Below are 20,127 nucleotides of genomic sequence, written 5' to 3' on the forward strand. Positions count from 1 at the left end.
CTACTGCTCCAGATACCTAAAGGACTACGCCACAGTGAGCAACCCGCTGCGCCTGCTCACGTCAAAGACGCACCGTTTATCTGGTCCAAAGAGTGCCAAGAGGCATTTGAAGCGATCCGAGGTGCCATATCGCGGGCAGAGGACATGGCGTACTTCGACGCTAGCCGCGACACCGAAATAATCGTCGACGCCAGCCCAGTAGGTCTCGGTGCCATACTTATGCAAAAGGACCCAGGGGAGCCACGCAACGTCCACATAGTTGCATATGCCAGCAGGAGCCTGACGACCACGGAACAAGGCATACTCGCAAGCAGAAAAGGAAAGCTTGGCGGTAGTATGGACCTGCAAGTATTTTCATTTATTCCTGTTCAGTAAGGAATTCACGGTGGTCACAGATCACCAAGCTCTACTGACCATCTATGGTAACCCCAAAACCACAATGCCACCGAGAATTGCCAGATGGGGTCTGAGGCTGCAAGACTACAAATTTACAGTCAAGCACCGGCCGGGGAAAGAGGAGAATCCAGCTGACTACCTTTCCCGGCACCCTACGACATCTACTGCATCTCAACCATCGATCACGGACGCATACATTACCTGTGTCATACACCACCTACAACCGCTGCCAGTAGGATGGGCAGAAATAGCGGCACAGTCATAATCAGACCCGGCACTCCGAATCGCAAGACACTGCCTGCAGATGAACAAGAAGGCTTTCATGAGACAACAAGCAAGAGCAGAAACGGATATGACCGGAGAGGACGTCAAGTGGCTTGATCAAGTCCGAGACGAATTAACGGTGGTGGAAGACAAGGTATTGCTAAAGGGATGCAAAGTAGTCGTCCCCAGGGCCCTCCGAGAATGGACAGTATACCTGGCCCACGAAGAACACCGAGGAGTGGCGGCCACAAAACTACTTCTCCAACAAAAAGGGTGGTTTCCACAGCTCGACCGGCTGGTAGAAACCGTGGTGGGGGGCTGTCACATCTGTGCACAGGTAGCTCCACCCCCGCACCCTAATCCGCTACAAATGTCATCACTGCCAAATAAAGTGTGGGAGGAGCTCACTGTAGACTTATTTGGGCCACTAAGTGACGGCACACATGTGGTGGTACTCTTGGACGAACATTCACGATACCCTGACGCACAGATCGTAGAAAGCAGCTCAACCTCAAGTTTCATCCCGGCACTCGATCAAATGCTGTCAGCATATGGGATTCCCAAGGTCATAAAATCGGACAATGGTCCGACGTTCGTAAGCCATGAGTTCCAAAGATTTGCAAGATACATGGGATTCCAACATCGACGGATAACCCCTCGCTGGCAACAGGCAAATGGCATGGTCGAAAGATTCATGGCCAATGTCAAAAGGACATTACAAATCGCCAACATTCAAAACAAACCATTTGAGCAGGCCCTCAATTAATTGCTCAGAGAGTACAGACATACGCCTCACAGCACGACAGGGTTATGCCCAGCAGACCTGTTATTCCGGAGACCGGTTGTCATGAGACTACCAGAGGACCCGAGACCGAAAGAACCGACCAGCCTAGAGCAAGAGGCCAGAGTCAATGACGAAACGAATAAGGCTCAAATGAAGGAGGTAATGGACCGAAAGAGACGGGCTCGTGAGAATGCCATGCAACCCGGCTATGAAGTATGGCTCAGTCAACCAAAGAACAGGAAAAAGGAAGACACCTTCACACCCACCCCCCTCATCGTGAAACACAAGAAAGGAACTATGGTTATGGTGCAGAGGACTGACTGCTTGTCAGTAACCAGAAACAGCTCACAATTCAAACGGGTGATGCCGAACCAACGAAGTCGGTGGGAGTGGGACAGAGACAGCGAAGACATCAATATGCGCGAGGAACTGTACCACGGAGAGGGCGAGGAGTCGGAAATTGAAATACACATGGGAACATCTGAACTGGAAAGGACGACCCCGGCCCCGCCGAGGCGCCCCCAGAGGAGCCGCATGAAACCACTTCGCCTCATAGAAGAAATGGGGTAGAAGAAATGGGGTAAGCAGAAGGACCACAGTCCTCTCATGTTAAAAAGGGGGGACATGTCAGTTGGCCCACATCGTTATGTGGGGCCGGCCGCCGTTACGGTCTGAACATTGCGACGCCCAGGACGTGACGTCAGGGGAAGGAGAGAGAGGGAGGGGGAGGCGTTGCGGCAGTTGAGGCCAGTGTTTAATAAAGAAGGTTCAATAGCACCACTGGCTCCCGTATCTTATTGTGCCTGCGGTTTGTGTCCCGCGCAACGCCTCCCAGGGAGGTCTTCACAATCACCACCCGCTCCCCATGTGGGAGAGGGTGCTGATCTCTGCCTTTATTTTCTAAAGGCTTGCCTGGCAGGGGACAGCGCCTTGTCTTTTCAGCCTTAATGGTGGTGCTGCCCCTCGCCAGCTGGGGAGGGGCAGCGTCACTATTAAGGCTGAAAAGGTGAGGCCACTGGAAGGAGAGGCCCTGTTCCTTAAGACTGAAACTCCCGCGAATCCGCAGGAGCTTCAGTATTAAGAAAGCAAGGCCTCTGCTTCCAGCGGCCTCACGTTTTCTCCATAATGGTGGCTCCGGCCCACGGGCATCTCTTGCTTAAAGGGATGCCTCACAGGTGCGGCGCCACCATTATGGGTGAAAGTAATTTTTTTCTGAAGCCTGAAGCTCTCGTACATGAGCGAGAGCTTCAGGCTATAGAAAAAAAAATGCCTTTTCGTGTAGTGGCCGGGGCTGCCAGAGGAGATTAGTGGTCCCCGGCAGGGCCCCGCCTCAAAACGAGACAGCCCATTTAACGCCCTGATTGAGAGGCCCATCACCCCACGGGCAAATGCACATCGGGCCAGGCAATCCCGAGGCCCATCAACAGAAGGGAAAACGCACATCAGGCCAGACAATCGAGAGGCTCCATCACCATGCGAGGCCCATCACCATGCGGGAAAACGCACATCAGGCCAGCCAATCGAGAGGCCCATCACCACGAGGGCAAATGCACTTCATACCAGATCTACAAGAGGCCCATCAGTACGAGGGCAAATGCCCATCAGGCCAGGTAATTGAGAGGCCACCACCACGTGGGCAAATGCACATCAGGCCAGGCAATCAGGAGGCCCATCACCACGCGGGCAACCGCACATCAGGCCAGACAATAGAGAGGCCCCATCACCATGCAACAATGCATATGGAAGCCTACTTGGACTTTTGTACAAAAAGAAGAAATTCGACCTTTACCCCTCACACCTGATAATTCCTGATACCTTTGGATGGGATATCATCGTGTGGGATTGAGGACTTATGTTACACTGTGGATAAGTTGTAACTCAGGCTATGAGCAATGAGCCTGTATTTTGGACTTTGTATTTAAGTTTATGATTATATTTGCAGAAGTATGTTATGAAATTGACAGATTGATTTGCTGGTTGTAATACAGAATTTTTGAAAGTATACCTGAAGAAAAGGTTTTCAATGTTCACTGTTTTGCTGAATGGGTGTTATTTTATTTAAATACAATGTAAGAATTTATTTTGTGTTGATTAAATCAGATATTTTGCTTTACATACTTAGGTGATTGAATGAATCTTTGTGTATTAATGACTTAATGAAGTTGAATGAATGGTGGACTCAGAAATCACATCTAGTCCCCAACATATACATCATTACTAGCTGTGGGTTTGGAGGAACCCTCTAGAGTGCATCATGGGGGTTACTGTACGGTGACGCACAGTTTTGGTTTTGCTTCAGGCAATCGAGAGGCCCATCACCATGCGAGGCCCATCACCATGCGGGAAAACGCACATCAGTCCAGGCAATCGAGAGGCCCATCACCATGCGAGGCCCATCGCCATGCAGGAAAACGCACATCAGGCCAGGCAATCGAGAGGCCCATCACCATGCGAGGCCCATCACCATGCGGGAAAATGCACATCAGGCCAGGCAATCGAGAGGCCCATCACCACGAGGGCAAATGCACTTCATACCAGATCCACAAGAGGCCCATCAGCACGAGGGCAAGTGCCCATCAGGCCAGGCAATCGGGAGGCCCATCACCACGCGGGCAACCGCACATCAGGCCAGACAATTGAGAGGCCCCATCACCATGCGGACAAACGCACATCAGGCCAGACAAAAGAGTCCCCATCACCACGCGGGCAAACACACATCAGACCAGACAATCGAGAGGCCCTATCACCACGCGGGCAAACACACATCAGACCAGACAATAGAGAGGCCCCATCACCACACGGGCAAATGCACATCAGGCCAGACAATAGAGAGGCCCCATCACCACGTGGACAAACGCACATCAGGCCAGACAATCATGAGGCCCCATCACCATGCGGGCCACCAACAGGGCAAATTTACATAATAGCAAATCTGCAAGAAGCCCATCACCACGAGGGCAAACGCACATCAGACCAGATCTACAAGAGGCCCATCACAATGAGGGCAACCGCACATCAGGCCAGACAATCAAGACGCCCATCACCACGAGGGCAAACGCACATCAGGCCATGCAATCGAGAGGCCCATCACCACGAGGGCAAACGCACATCAGGCCAGACAATCAAGAGGCCCATCACCACGAGAGCAACCACACATCATACCATATCTACAAAAGGCCCATCACCACGTGGACAAATGCACATCAGACCAGATTATATTGAAGAGGTCACTAACAGGAACATGCACATCATACCAAATCTACAAGAGGCCCATCACCAACAGGGCAAACGCACATCCACCGAAATCTTCAAGAGGCCATCACCAAGGGAGCAAATTCACATCAGCCCAAATCTACAAGAGACCCATCACCACGAGGGCAAATGCACATCACACCTGACATTCAAGAGGCCCATCACCAACAGGGCAAATGCACATCAGCCCAAATCGACAAGAAGCCCATTACTAACAGGGTAAATGCACATCACACCTGACGTTCAAGAGGCCCATCACCAACAGGGCAAATTCACATCAGCCCAAATCTACAAGAGACCCATCACTACGAGGGCAAATGCACATCACACCTGACATTCAAGAGGCCCATCACCAACAGGGCAAATGCACATCAGGTAACATCTACAAGAAACCATGACTAACAGGGCAAATGCACATCAGCCCAAATCTACAATAGACCCATTGCCACAAGGGCAAATGCACATCACACCAGACTTTCAAGAGGCCCCATCACCAACAGGGTAAATACACATCAGCCCAAATCTACAAGAGGCCAGTACCACGCGGGAAAATGCACATCAGACCAGACATTCAAGAGGCCCCATCACCAACAGGACAGATGCACATCAGACCAAATCTACAATATGCCATCACCAACAAGGCGCATCAGGTAACATCTACAAGATGCCCATCACCAACAGGGCAAATGCACATCAGGTAACATCTACAAGAAACCATGACTAACAGGGCAAATGCACATCAGCCCAAATCTACAATAGACCCATTGCCACAAGGGCAAATGCACATCACACCAGACTTTCAAGAGGCCCCATCACCAACAGGGTAAATGCACATCAGCCCAAATCTACAAGAGGCCAGTACCACGCGGGAAAATGCACATCAGACCAGACATTCAAGAGGCCCCATCACCAACAGGACAGATGCACATCAGACCAAATCTACAATATGCCATCACCAACAAGGCGCATCAGGTAACATCTACAAGAGGCCCATCACCAACAGGGCAAATGCACATCAGGTAACATCTACAAGAAACCATGACTAACAGGGCAAATGCACATCAGCCCAAATCTACAATAGACCCATTGCCACAAGGGCAAATGCACATCACACCAGACTTTCAAGAGGCCCCATCACCAACAGGACAGATGCACATCAGACCAAATCTACAATATGCCATCACCAACAAGGCGCATCAGGTAACATCTACAAGAGACCATCACTAACAGGGCAAATGCACATCACCCCAAATCTACAAGAGGCCCATCACCAAGAGAGCAAAGGTAGATCAGACCAGACATTCTAGATGACTCATCATCAATGGGACAAATGCACAACAACCTAAATCTACAATAGGCCCCCTCAACTAGAAGGCAAATGCACATCAGACCAAATCTATGAGAGGCCCATCACAAAGCGAGCAATTGCACATCAGGCCAAACATTCTGGAGGCCTCATTATCAACAGGGTAAATGCACAGGGCTCATTTTGGAGATATGTTTTATCTCTACTGAAATCCACGCCAGTTAGAGCTAGGTTTAACATCTTTATAAACACAAACAATTTGGAAGAGTCTCTCCTTCTCCCAAAAATGCTTGACACCACCGATAGAAGGAGGGTTTACATTACTGAATCAAGCTACCTGTGCTGGAAGTAATTCCATCCTGGAAGAATGGTGCTCTAAATGCATTGGAATTCTAAATAGCCTCGAGCGGAACAATAAGACACTAATAGAAATCCCAGAGAGTGTCAAGAAGACTCTTTTTGATCAGGATTAGGTTGAGACATTTGATGCAGCTATTGAGTACAAGCTGTATGGAAAATATTGTACAGACAATAGAAGACGAGGAAGAACTTTACCCTCCCTCCAAAGTTCCATCAGATATTGCTCGCTCTCAACTCCTGAGAATACATTTAAATGTGCTCCCAACTATGGATTGATTTGAGGCCAGCAAACCAGCGACATGCAGGGATTATCGCTGTAGACTTTGTTGCTACCTGCGGGAATCGCTCTACCATTTCATCATGAATTGCCCGGGAATTAAGGATGTAAGGATTAATTTGATGAGAACATTTTATTCAGACTATAGAACATTAACAGAGTTAGAAATCTGGTCTCAGTTGATACAAGGGACTAGAACTTCTGCGACATCTGCTTTGCTGGAATTTGTTAAGATTATATTTGCGAGAATTGAAGCAACAACCAGCCGATAAGTGCATATAGAAAGTGCTGCTCCTGATTTGTGTTTTTGTTATTTTTCTACCTGATGTTATTTTTATGTTTTTTCTCTTTTTGTTTTTCTTTTGTAATATTGGTTGTTCTAAATATAGCTGAAAGGTTTCAATTGGAAACTGTATGCTAATAAAAAAATATATATATATTTTTTTTTTTAAACGCACTTCAGGCCATGCCTTCAAGAGATCCGCCCATCAACAGGGTAATAGTACATCAGGCCAAATCTACAAGAGGTCCACCACCAAGAGGGTAAATGCACATCAGACCAAATGGTTATGAGTCCCCATCCCGAAAAGGCAAATATAGAACAGTCAGCATCTTCAAGAGACCCAACAACCAAATGAGCATTGAACATTATGCCAAATCTTCATATGGCCAAATAAGCAGCAGTGAGAGTATACTAAAGGCCCCGAAGCAAGAGGCCTCGTCACAAACACAGACAACGTGCATCAGACCAAACCGACAGGAGACCCCATCACAAATAGGGCAAATATACAACCGGACATATATTCAAAGGGATCGATCAGCAACACAGCAAATGTGAAACCTTCAAAAAGGCCACATCACAAGGAGAGCAACTCCACAGCAGGCCACATCTACAATACTTGAATATACTATGGGAGATTCCAGAGTATTTGATGAAGCAGCAGGAAGGTTGTCCCTGGTAAAACAAGCTTCTATGTAATAGAAAGCACCCTGGACTGCTACTATAGGTAGAGTCAAACAATAACTTTTAAAAACGTAATCATCAATAAATGATTTTCAGATCACCTGTCAGTTTTTCCTGAAGGTATGGTTACGAACATACAAGACCAAATTAAATACATCTATACCTTGAAAAACCACATTCTGATAAAAACATATTTAAAGTGCAATGTGCAAAAGTTTCACTGTGCTGAATACAACCAAGTGTGTGAAACTTAAAAAATGTGCACATATTGCAGTTAGTCTGTGGACATATATAAAGTGCAATGTGCAAAAGTTTCACTGTGCTGAATACAACCAAGTGTGTGAAACTTAAAAAATGTGCACATATTGCAGTTAGTCTGTAGATCTCGTTAGAGATCTATTTTCTTATAGTTGCCCAACATGTTTTGTCCTCTATGTTCAGACAATCTGTGGAACCCAGACAGGGGCTTGTTAACCTTCCTAGAACGTTGTACCTCTATATGTACTAGGGTGATCCTCATATTCACTGCCCCTTTGTTTAGGCAGATCCTTGTTGCTCTATGCTGCTAACAGCTTATGTGATAAACCAAAGGGTGTCTCACTCACCGGTCCTCAGGGACTTGTCATCCAGGTGGCCAGGACACTGCCATCGCTTTTGGATCCAGTTCCTGAGGGTGGGCCAGTGCAGGAAGATCACCTGGGTGAGGGGTCCTTGGGGAGTGGAGGTGAGGCAGACGATGAGATGTGGTATTCTCCCCTTTTCTGTTTTCCTATTTTAGGATTCTCTGATGTCCCAACTCCCCCCGGCTCCCTTTCTGCACAAACACTGGGCCGAGGAAGAGGGTGACTGAGAGTAACAAGAGTAACTCTTATACCATGCACTGGGCATGTCCCATTAATCAAGTCAGGCAAAGCCAGGCAATTGACTTTAAGTGCATACACCCGACACCAATTAGCTTGCCTCACATGGATAAAAGGTGAAGCCTAGAGACACACTGAGCAAGGTGGAACATGAGTACGAGCAGAACTTCTGTGTTGAAGGCAAACCTATTGGAGCAGAGCGACAGATCAAGGGACGATAGCAGCCGGTTGAGAACCCCGGGAGTTCCCTACCGGAGGTTATTGCCTCCAAAAGACTGCGAAAGACATGTGGAGAAGACCAGATGCCAAAACATAAGGCTGCATTGTGTTTCAAGGATGCCAGCAACCCTCCAGGGTGAATGGCATAGTTGGGGAGGGGAGGTCAAGCCTGTGGTACTAACCTTGACTCATGAATTGGAAGCTGTAAAAGAAGAAAGAAACGCACCCAGCCGGTGAGTTGGCAAGTGACCTGAGAGACCGGTGTGTGTTAAAGAAAGATTGAAGTGGCAACATTAGATCCCAAATGAAGGCTGCAGGCATGTAGATGAGATGCGAAGCAAGGCAGACCTATCAATCAACTTTGAAGTAAAGACAGCTGGGAATCAGCGATACTGAGTAACGGAGTAGTCCAGCGAAGGGAAGTAGCACAAGTCTCCATGAAACATGCATTGTTTGTAGCGATAAAGTGAATTAACTGTAAAAGTGAAGTGATCAAAATTAACCCTGAGAGAAGGGGAGAGTAAAAAGCTGAACATTGAACTTTGAGTCGAAGTGTTCCTGCGGAGGTCAGTAAAGGAAGCCACCCACATTCGAAAGTCGTCGACATCCGAAAGAGGTCTGAGCCCGACCCGAAGTGTAATAGGTTTGGGGAAGAGAGCCCCTTGCAAGTATTGTTGAACTTTTGTTGTGACAGGTCTGAGCTCGGCAGAGGGGGACCGCTGTGATTTTTTGTTGAAACATTGTTTGAAAGTTTGGAAAGAAAGACTAACATGGAAGGCCAGATGGGCCTCCATCCACGTTTTGAACTGTTTTGTGTTGAAAACCCGAGCCAGAGTGCGTCATCCTGCCTACGGGGACTGCCTTACTTTGTGCTTTCTAATGTGGAGGGAGAGCTGATTCAGCCACATTTATTCTTTATATTTGAACACCGATTTTCCTTTACATACATATCTCCATTATACAATTTTTGTATAAGAGATAGGGCAGGCAGGTTTCATTAGCATAGGCCATTTTTATTTGACGGACTACACTAAGACTGTTTATTTATAATTTGATGGTCAACACTACTTCAATCCTAGTTATAGGGCAGAATAGAACTTTTTCCAAACCCAGAAACTTTAATAAAAGGTTTTACAAAGGTTATCTTTTGTGTCAATGTCATACTTGTGATACCATGCCTCCCCTACACTTCAATCTCTTTTCCCCGAGACAGAGTGAGGGGGGCAGAGGAGGTTTGACTCTTTCTCCAATACACAGTTAGGATAATTAAATGATAGTCCTTTAAATTTCTTATTCAATAAAGAGCCATTTGTATTTACTTCAGAGTGATAATTTCAAGAAACGCACAGACGTGGTAGAAGACAGTTCACTGAGCTCCATAACCATGTGGACAACAGTACTGTTATAGCAAGTAAGTGCTCATTAGCAAGGAAAATGTGATGGAGGTCAGAGTCACTTGCAAAGCAGTTCGGCCTCCGTGATACAGAATACTGTGTATTATATCACATTAATGTGGTACAACATAGATAGGCAGAAAACAACAACTAGATCTTTATCTATGTCTGGTTACAGGTTCTGGGTGTAATTCCTCATATAACCCACAAGAGGAGTTTAGAAGACTGTAAGTATGTCAATAGTCAAAAGTTTAATCTACACTTATATTAGTGAAATGGTCAATCGCATCAGAGTAGCTAACTGATTTTTGCATGGTTTATTTACAGAGAGTAAGGATCGGCGATAAGCAAGAAGCTGGACGTCGTGCGGAATTGCATGGCCAACCAAAAAGTGATGCTAAACATAGAATTAGGCTGAAGTTTATTAACTATGAAATATAAAGGGCTATAATTTAATTACCCCAACTGTGTTTAGGAGAAAGAGTCAAACCCCTCTACACCTCCCCTCGGGTAGGGGGAAAAGAGGTTGTAAGGATCTTAACAACCTAGAGCTAAAAGGATCTGCCTAAACAAAGGGGCAGTGAATATGTGGATCACCCTAGTACATATAGAGGTACAAACATTTTAGGTTAACAAGCCCCATACGAAGTTCCACCAATTAAGTCTGAACACAGAGGAATGAAACATGTTGGGCAACTATAGGAAAATAGATCTCTAACGAGATCTACAGACTAACTGTAAAATGTTTACATTCAGGGGTCGCCAGAGGTTGCAAGTGCGACCTCTGTGGTCTCCCTTGCGACCTCTAAAAAAAAAAAAATTATAATAATACTTTTTTTTGTATTGTAATGCAAGCTCCTGGGCTGTGACCAGCACCATGTGGCTCTTTCATTCTGGAGTGGCTAGCTTTCTTGTTCAGGCCCTCGAAAAAAAGAAGAAAAATAAGAACAGGAGTGCCACATGTCTAACACTTTCAGCACTGACCCTAAATAAGAAAGAATAGGAATGCCAAAAAATTTGTCTTTCTGGAATTCTATACAATAATTGCTAGACTCTGATCTGATCATTTATTTTATGTATATAGCGCCTATACACAATGTGTTTCAAAGCACTCAAGGCAAGGGAGGGAACAAGGGAAAATACAACCACATTCTTACAGGCCATGAACAGTAAGGATGCGAAATTAACTATCGTACTCGGCCTGACGACATTTCAGATAGTGCAAGAGCTAAGACATAGATAAGGAAGGGAGGGGGAGCGTGGGAAGGAAATGGAAATAGACAGGCGACTACCGTACTAGGCGTGACGACATTTCTGGTAGAGCCGGAGAAAAACAAAAGGTGAGGGAGAGGGGTGCAGAAAGGGAGGGGAGGAACAAAACAAGCGACTATCATACTAGGCCTGACGACATTTCAGATAGTGCTGGAGGCGTGGTGGGGAGGAAAAAAACAGTAATGGGAGGGTGGAGGAAACAGACGAGGCTGCTATCATATTAGGTCCAGGGACAATTCTGATAGAGTAAGTGCATAGAAGAAAGTAAGGGGAGGAGATAGGAAAAGGGAGAAGGGAAAGGAGGAGAGAAAAGAGAGTAAGCAGTCAAAATGAGTGGAGAAGCAAGAGTGGAGAGCGAATACAATTGCAGAAGTCATTGGTAACACATAATGTTGCAAGCCAGGATACAAGATGAAGATGGGAACAGCATGATTCAGGGCCACCATGAGTACAAGATGCAAAGGAAGTCCAGCATAAGAGTTGAGAAAGAGTGATGCACCGTGAATGAATGAAGTCCATAAAAGTTAAATCCAGCATTGGCCACAAGACAGTGATGGTGATGGAAGGCACCGGGTGGGCGGGGCTTGCTAAGTGGTGAAAAAGAGACGGAAAGCAGGAAGGCACCATGTGGGCAGGGCTTGCCAAGTGTTGAAAAAGAGCGGCAAGCAGGAAGGCACCAATTGGTGGAGGCTTGCTAAGTGGTGAAAAAGAGCGGCAGGCAGAAAGGCACCAGGTGGGCGGGGCTTAAGCCAGGTGACCTAGATCCACTTGCACCTGCTCCCCATCTGCAAAGGAAAAGAAGCTGGAGGGCTCCTTAAGTAGGGAAACAGAGCGGCAAGCAGGAAGGCACCAGATGGGCGTGGCTTGCTAAGTGGTGAAAAAGAGCGGGAAGCAGGAAGGCACCAGGTGGGCGGGGCTTGCTAAGTGGTGAAAAAGAGCGGGAAGCAGAAAGGCACCAGGTGGGCGGGGCTTGCTAAGTGGTAAAAAAGAGCGGCAGGCAGGAAGGCACCAGGTGGGCATGGCTTGCTAAGTGGTGAAAAAGAGCGGCAAGCAGGAAGGCACCAGGTGGGCGGGGCTTGCTAAGTGGTGAAAAAGAGCGGCAAGCAGGAAGGCACCAGGTGGGCGGGGCTTGCTAAGTGGTGAAAAAGAGCGGCAGGCAGGAAGGCACCAGGTGGGCATATCTTGCTACGTGGTGAAAAAGAGCGGCAAGCAGGAAGGCACCAGGTGGGCGGGGCTTGCTAAGTGGTGAAAAAGAGCGGCAGGCAGGAAGGCACCAGTTGGGCGGGGCTTAGGCCAGGTGACCTAGATCCACTTGCACCTGCTCCCCATCTGACTCATTAAAGGTTTATTTCAGGCACACTTCAGGGGGTGAGTCACTGATTTAGTCTGTTCTTAAACGCCTCAACTCAGCCTTTCATCCTTCTGAGGTTGATAAATGGGTACCAACACAGGTTGGGTGATATTGGGTGTATATTTCTTCTATTTAAAGCGCTTAAGCATAAGTGCTATATAAATACACATCATTGTAATTTGGTCATGGACGCCTGCTTGCATTCACAGTAATTTGGTAATATGGGCCTATACACACTGATCTTAACGATACACATGGCGATGCATTATTGTATTCAATGTACATCACATTATAGTGATATCGTAACCATATTTTTCGTAGTGTACAATGCTATGTGATGCCACTTCCTGTTTTGTCAACAGGTGAAAGGTTGTGTTCCATCGCTTCCCGCGATATCACATTGGGGTGGGGTCAAATGACACCACTTCCTGTGGTGTCATCAGAGGTCAAGGGTCGTGTGATGTCACTTCCGCTACCCCTGGCATTTTAGTGAAATGACGTCCCTGTGTACATTGCAGGTGTTTCTCCCATTTGGTTACATTCAGCACAGTGACACTTTTGCACATTGCACTTTATATCTGGTTTTATCAGAAGGGGGGAGGGGTTTGAAAGTATGATGTATTTAATTCTGTCTTCTGTTTGTAACCACACATTCATGTAAAACTAACGGGTAATCAGAAAATAATTTATTGACTATTACATTTTCAACAGAATTGTAATTCTTGGGATAAGTCTATTGTTTGACATCTACCTATACAAGCAGTCCAGTTTGGATCTGGAAACTGGCAAATCTACAATGCGGCACATTCCCAAGCTATCAAAACTCCAGCAGGTCACATTTTCAATGAGTCTCATCCTGAAAAGTAGATGGAGTTTGAAATCTACAGCCCATCGGCTCTTTGGCGAGTCTTTCCTGGACGAGGTCAACTATAGAACAGGTGAACTCTGCCAAAAGGCCCCATCTGCTCAAAGGCCAGCTCGCCCAGAGCTGCAAGGCAGAAGTAGGAACCGCGCAAGAAGGCATCCATCCTGGACAGTTCTCTCCCCACTCTTTCATCAAACCAGCAAGGAAGCAGCTCAAGCATATGACAATCTGGCCAAAATGTCTAACTCACCAGTGTCAAAAGGCGTTACTGAGGGACATGGGGGCGGAGGGGGCTATAGCCCCGGGTCTTTGGGTTGTAGCCCCGTATAGAAGCTCTGGTGCTACAACCAAAATTCTGGCTAGCGCCGATCCCCGACAGTCCCGACATTAGCGTACCCCCGGATCTTTTCCAGGCCTAGCAACACCTCAAGCACATAGAATGAATGCAGCGCACGCGCGACCGTCTCACGTGCTTTCCCAAGCCACAGTTCACTGGCAGAAGGTGGTGGTGACGGCAACAGCACAAGAAACTAGAATTTCAATTGCACTCTTACAAAAAGGTACTCCTTGCACCCTACATGTTCGGAGGCGTCAAGAAGTTCATTCAGTAGGCAAAGGGTCGTTACAAGAGTGTTTACAAGTGCTAAACGGACACGTGTGCCCCTGGTTTCTCTTGCACACGTGCTCCCTCAGTGCAAATGCACACGAGCAACTTTCCGTGAAGAAAGTGCCTCTTTCCACCCACCCCGAGCAGCACAGGAAGGCGCGTCTTACTTGAAGCAGGTGGTGAGCTCTCCGGAGGGCTTCAGGCACGGGTACTTGGTGGTGGCGATCTTAGATTCCGAGCAGATTTCCCTAAAAGGGGAGGGGGATTAAAATACACTCACATCAGACTCCTTTTAGAACCACGTGACACTTGAAGCAACATTTTTTTCGAAAGCAGATGAATGGCACTTTAATTAATACACATATTGTGTGCAGCTTTTTATGTGTTTCAAAGGTCATTTCTAGTTACGGTATTTTGCATTCACGTGTGTCTGTGGGATCGATCTTAAACACCTTTCTGTTTAAAAGCAGCGGTACGTAGTGACAACGTGCCTGGCCACAGTACAAGTAGGAGGGCTCCTTCCTATGTGTTCCGCACTCGCTCCTCAAAGACAGGTGTGATCTTGGGCTAATACAATCGCCAGTTCTGTTTCCCGACTGTCATTCACGGAGGGCTGGACGCAGTCTCTGGGTCGAGTTTAGGGCAATTTGCGGACATTTAAATATAGACGGGGGTGGGGCCAGAAGTGGAAAGGCCGTCTGGTGTGAAGCTCCGGAGTGGGCACTCGCTGTGGCTTGGCCGCGTGTGTGCTGCCACTTCCCTCATAGGCATTGCAACCCCCCACTCGCTCTGATCAGCACACGGGGGGGGGGGGCTTTATAATACCATCTATTGCCAGATATCAGCACTGCTCTAAACAACTTCAGCTTACCCTCAACCCCCCCCCCCACACACACCCTACCCCGCACCCCCTATCAGGGCGACCCAAACCAACTTCAGCTTACCCCTAAACACCCCTCCCGTCCCCCCCAAACACCCCTGTCAGGACTGCCATAACCAACTTCACCTTACCCCCAAACTCCCCTTCCCGTGTCCCCCCATCTCCTATCTGGACGACCCAAACCAACTTCAGTTTACCCCCAAAATCCCCCTCCATTACCCCCCAACCCCACCATTAGGACGACCCAAACCAACTTCAGCTTACCCTCAAACCACCCCCCCCCCCACACACACACCCTGCCCCGCACCCCCTATCAGGGTGACCAAAACCAACTTCAGCTTACCCCTAAACACCCCTCCCGTGCCCCCCAAACACCCCTGTCAGGACTGCCATAACCAACTTCACCTTACCCCCAAACTCCCCTTCCCGTGTCCCCCCACCTCCTATCTGGACGACCCAAACCAACTTCAGTTTACCCCCCAAATCCCCCTCCATTGCCCCCCCCCAATTCCCCCATTAGGACGACCCAAACCAACTTCAGTTTACCCCAAACTCCCCTCCCCGTGTTCACACCACACACACATACATACCCTCCCCCATCCCCCTATTGGGACGACCTAAACCAATTTGAGCTTACCCCCAAACTCCCCTTCCTATGTTACCCCCACCCCTATCAGGACGACCCAAACCAACTTCCGCTTACCCCCAAACAACCCCTCCCGCGTGCCCCACCCCGTCAGGGGTCAGCATTGTTGTGGCTGCAGGATCGAGTCCTAATTCTGGCTTGGGTTCCATTGATTGCTCAACGCTTAGGTAAGTAGAGAAGGACGCAAGGGAGGTGTTAATGTCACATTGGATTTGCTAAAGTGAGACATTTTGGAATGTTAACTGTTTCGGTGTTTGTTTGTTTGCGATGTTGCCATAGGAGGCAGCCCTACTGCATCTACCACGGTACACTAATGAACCGCACACCAGCAACTGTCCTCATACCGAACACTTTGAAGAAACGAGAAGCGACCATTCCCGCACCTGCCCCACAAACACGAACACAAAACAATCTATAGCAAATGCAATTCTAAGAAAAGCTCTTCACATGGCGTGAGCTCATCCAGTCCTACGATGCCAATGCATTCTGGGGCTTGTAGTCTTGGATGTATGATGGGCAAAGACAAGGTACAAGAGTCAGAACAAGCAACAAACTACTCCCGTTGGTGACTGAGCACGCCTGAGAGTGGCGCACACACAACTGAAGCGGCTTTCCCGACAAGGTGAGAGCCGCTGCTCCGCCTACTTCACACCGTACCTACGAGCCCTGCATGAATGACAGCCGGGTAAACAGAATTGGCGATTTTATTAGCCCAAGATCACACCTGTCTTTGAGGAGCGGGTAAGGAACACTTATGAAGGAACCCTCCTACTTTCACTGCATTAACGTCCTTCCCCACCCGGACCCTTTCACCCACCTGTCGGACTCCTCCGCCTCCTCCCGGTAGGTCCAGGTCAGCCCCGGGGCCAGGAGAAGCCACAGGCAGGCCAGGCTACGGCAGACGCTGCGGCTGAGGGCGGCCCGCTCGCACATTGGGCCGGGTCGGGGTAGCGTTGCGGCAGCGGGTCTCTCCTCCAGTCCCCCCACGGTGCTGCCCGCCTCCACCGCGCAGACCTGGATCGCAGGCACAGAGAACTCCCGGGTGTGCCTCAGAACCCGGCCAGGAGAGGAGCCGGTCCGACCGGGCGCCTCTCGACCACAGAGAGCGCTATAGCCGAGGGAGCGCGCCTAGCACCGTGCTATCAATCAGCCAGGATCGCGACCATCTCGCCTTTCCTTTACGGAGTTCAGACCATCCTGTGGCAACTCATTAAATCCAAAATTCCCGCTATCATCCACTTTTAGAAGTTCTTCTGTACTGCTTTCTTTCTTTCCACGTGTTCAATTCCTTCTCTCATCGCATCCCATTCCTTCTCGGTTTTCTTTGATCATTTTTATTTTTTTTCTTCGTCCTTTTTTCCTAGTATGTCAGTGTCTTTGCACTTCCGTGTTCCACTTACCCGCGTTCCTCCTTCATTTCCCCCTTATTTCCTTCTTCTCGTGTGTCTAGCCGTGTGTTCCTCCCCTCCTCTTTTCTGACAGGCTCTCCTTCCCTGGATGCTTCCCGCTCCCTCTCTGTAGGGGGCGCTTGTCATCCGTGGGGGCACATGGCCATGCGACGTGTTTGCTTTTTCTGCAACCTGGGGGTAGAGCTTCGAGTTGGGGAGGAGTTGCTGCTCCCTTCTCTGCCCGCCTATCTCTCACCTGGTGCCAGAGCTCGCTCCCACGGGGCTATCAATAATATGCCTTTTTATTTACTGAGACGCCCCTCCCTACTGCTACCCGCATCCCGTATTTAACGAGGACCTACGCATTGCTGCTGTCAACAAAGAACGCGCCACGTGTTTTTGCTCTTTTTAATGTAGTATTCTGGAAGGTCACACATTCGAATTTCAGGGTTTCCCTTTTGAGGTAAATACACACATTATATAATACAAATAAGTACTGCTTTTAATGCATTTCTTCTACAAAAGTAACTGGACGCCATGGTTACATCCTATGTTGCGTACAGCCATACAGTACGTATATATGAATACATACTAGTCCTTGCTCTGATCTTACAGAAGAATTTTGCGACAAAGTACCCCGGGGGATTTACGGTCCTGGTGTGGGAGAGTTTTACCTTCGTTGGACCGCGGTTGCGTAACCCAACAGCTGAACGCTCGGGTGTATGAATGAGTCGGTGGCGTGCATTCGAGATGCCTGCAGCCAGAGGCGCTTTTCTGTGAATTCCGCGTGTGCAGACTGCGGGTGACTCGCCAGCAGCCTCTCGGTCACAGCCACTTAACACTCTCGCCAGGAGGTAGGGACACGCTGCGCGGACACCGCAGGACCCAAAACAAACCCGGGCGCGCACTGGAGCCAGTCCACATACCCCCCCACCCCCAACCCCCGGCGATCGCCCTACTGCTCATCCGCGCTCAGAGCGCGCGCCAGACTTCCGAAGGGCGTCCAGCACATACATGTAACATCATTAGGGTTAGTTGCTGTGTAATGCATAGCAGACTACGCCCCGAGCGTCTTGCGCACACGGCTTTCCGCAGAAGCTCAGCACAGGAGTGCTACATGTTACACAGACGCGCGCACGGCGGTATATCACGCGTATCCCAGGTCTGGAAATGCCCCTCCCCCCGTCTTTGAGTCTGCTGATGACGGATAATAGGGGGTGCACCAGGAGGAGGGGGGGTTGGGGGGGCAACCCCCCACCACTTGCTCTGCCAACTCGCACGCTTTTGGCGGCTGCCACCTGCCATATAAGCAGCCTTTTCACCTCGTTAATATCACAGGATACCGTTTACCCGTCAAGCCCCTTACCTGCCCATTTGAGTCAATCAACTTTCACCCCCAAAAAGCAAAATCGGGTGTTTTCACGCGTCCCGGGGCCTGGAAGGGTTGATGCTGTTCATGCATATAAAAGTGATTAGTTGCTGAAATGTAGATTTTCGCATGGAATCGTCGTGTCAACTGTCAGCCAATCCTAAGTAAAGTTATCTTTGAAAGCTGCCTCTGACAGGGGATGCCCTTCAATGACCGGAGCACATGGTTGACAGACAAGCGATGGGGGAGGCAGCTGGGAAATCTATACCGATTGTACATTCAGTCCTTTCTGTCGCAGTTTATTCGGCATCACACTCCACTTGGAGAATCCACCCCCCACACCCCAGCAAGGTAGGGCGCACCCAAAGTGCTTATACAGATTCAACTTTAGTGAGGCCTCCCACTTATTTCACACCAACCCAACAAATGCACTATGTACAACTAATAAGCGAGGAACCAGCCCTGCGTATAGTAAGAATCTAGATATTTATTTAAGGTTTGACAAAATTTAAGAGCAGCCAACAAACCCATCCGCCACCAACGCTGTGGCACTACACAAGAACAGAAATTCAAAGTTCTTGCACCAATTGACAGACTTATATTTCTAATGAACTTACAAATACTACAACACACAAGTAACATTTTGAACTTGGCAATCACATCAGATTTAATCGCAAATTAACCAATAGAAAACATTTACAATACAATGGAAACATCGTGTTGGCTATTATTTACAACGTGAGGTTTGGAAGAGGAACTCAAATGGGGAAATCGTTTTTTAGGCCTTTATATGAAAGGCAAGGTTGTGAAAAGGAACTTGATGGGAACACCGTTTTTCAACACGCATTCAAAGGACATGCAGTGCTAATGGGATTCTGCTTTGGGATGCTCCGAAGTAAATGGGGGAATTTCGTTTTGCAACACACATACAAATGTAATTCTGGATTGGGATGCAAGGGAATGGATGAAATGTAGTGTTTTAGGATTACTTCTTTTGGGATCCAGCCCCCCATCCCCCTTCTGAACAGTAGTCGGGGGTTTCAAAAAGTCACCCAAGTCTTTATTCTCTATAATGGCTCTAACACACTCAGCATGAACTTTGTTAGTTTCAAACTCTAACAGCACTCCCCCTGTGATTTTTCTATATGGGAATTAATTGATTGATTTAATTTCAATTCAATGCGCTAAGAATCTACACAGATTCCCCGCCTCCCCCACCCCCCAAAATTTAATGGAAAGGGTTCAGGTGGGCTGTTCCCAACACAATTCAATTTAAATCAATAGGATCATTTTCTATAGTGGAATTAATTTGAATTATATTTAATGCAATGTGCCAAGGGCTTACCCAGTTTCAATCTCCTCTACCCACCAATGGAAAGGGATAAAGTTGTCGGGTAACTCCCCACACAATTGATGGCTTTTGGATTAGTATGCTTGCATGGGAGGCATTGGTCAGGGAAAAACAGCAAGGCTCCTTTGAGGACAGCACAGATCTGGTCAAAAACTTCAGTCAAGGATTTTCTCCTGCACCCAGACTCCTTCTGGCTCTTCTGGTTGGGTACCAGCTGGCTTCTAGAGTCCCTGTCACTGTCTCCAATGCAAGGATTGATGCCTCTCTGCTAGTTGTTCCTCTCAAGAGTCCGGCAGTAGACTACCTACAGGAATAAAGTGGA

At 48.1% G+C, this 20,127-nt stretch overlaps 1 protein-coding gene across 1 annotated transcript in view; it reads right to left on the minus strand.

The window, feature by feature from the left end:
• CCBE1 (collagen and calcium binding EGF domains 1) overlaps window positions 1-17,345 on the minus strand; it is a 943,425-nt gene extending 926,080 nt beyond the window's left edge. The window contains exons 1-2 of the mRNA XM_069627071.1: window positions 16,515-17,345; window positions 14,339-14,419 (exon numbers count right to left, since the gene is read on the minus strand). Of these exons, the coding sequence (XP_069483172.1) occupies window positions 14,339-14,419; window positions 16,515-16,630 (197 nt within the window). The 5' untranslated portion in view covers window positions 16,631-17,345. The remainder of the gene's footprint in view (window positions 1-14,338; window positions 14,420-16,514) is intronic.
• Between the last annotated feature and the right edge of the window lie 2,782 nt (window positions 17,346-20,127).

Source organism: Ambystoma mexicanum, chromosome 6p (assembly GCF_040938575.1).
Source record: "Ambystoma mexicanum isolate Mex_15411 chromosome 6p, UKY_AmexF1_1, whole genome shotgun sequence".
Classification (NCBI taxonomy): domain Eukaryota; kingdom Metazoa; phylum Chordata; class Amphibia; order Caudata; family Ambystomatidae; genus Ambystoma; species Ambystoma mexicanum.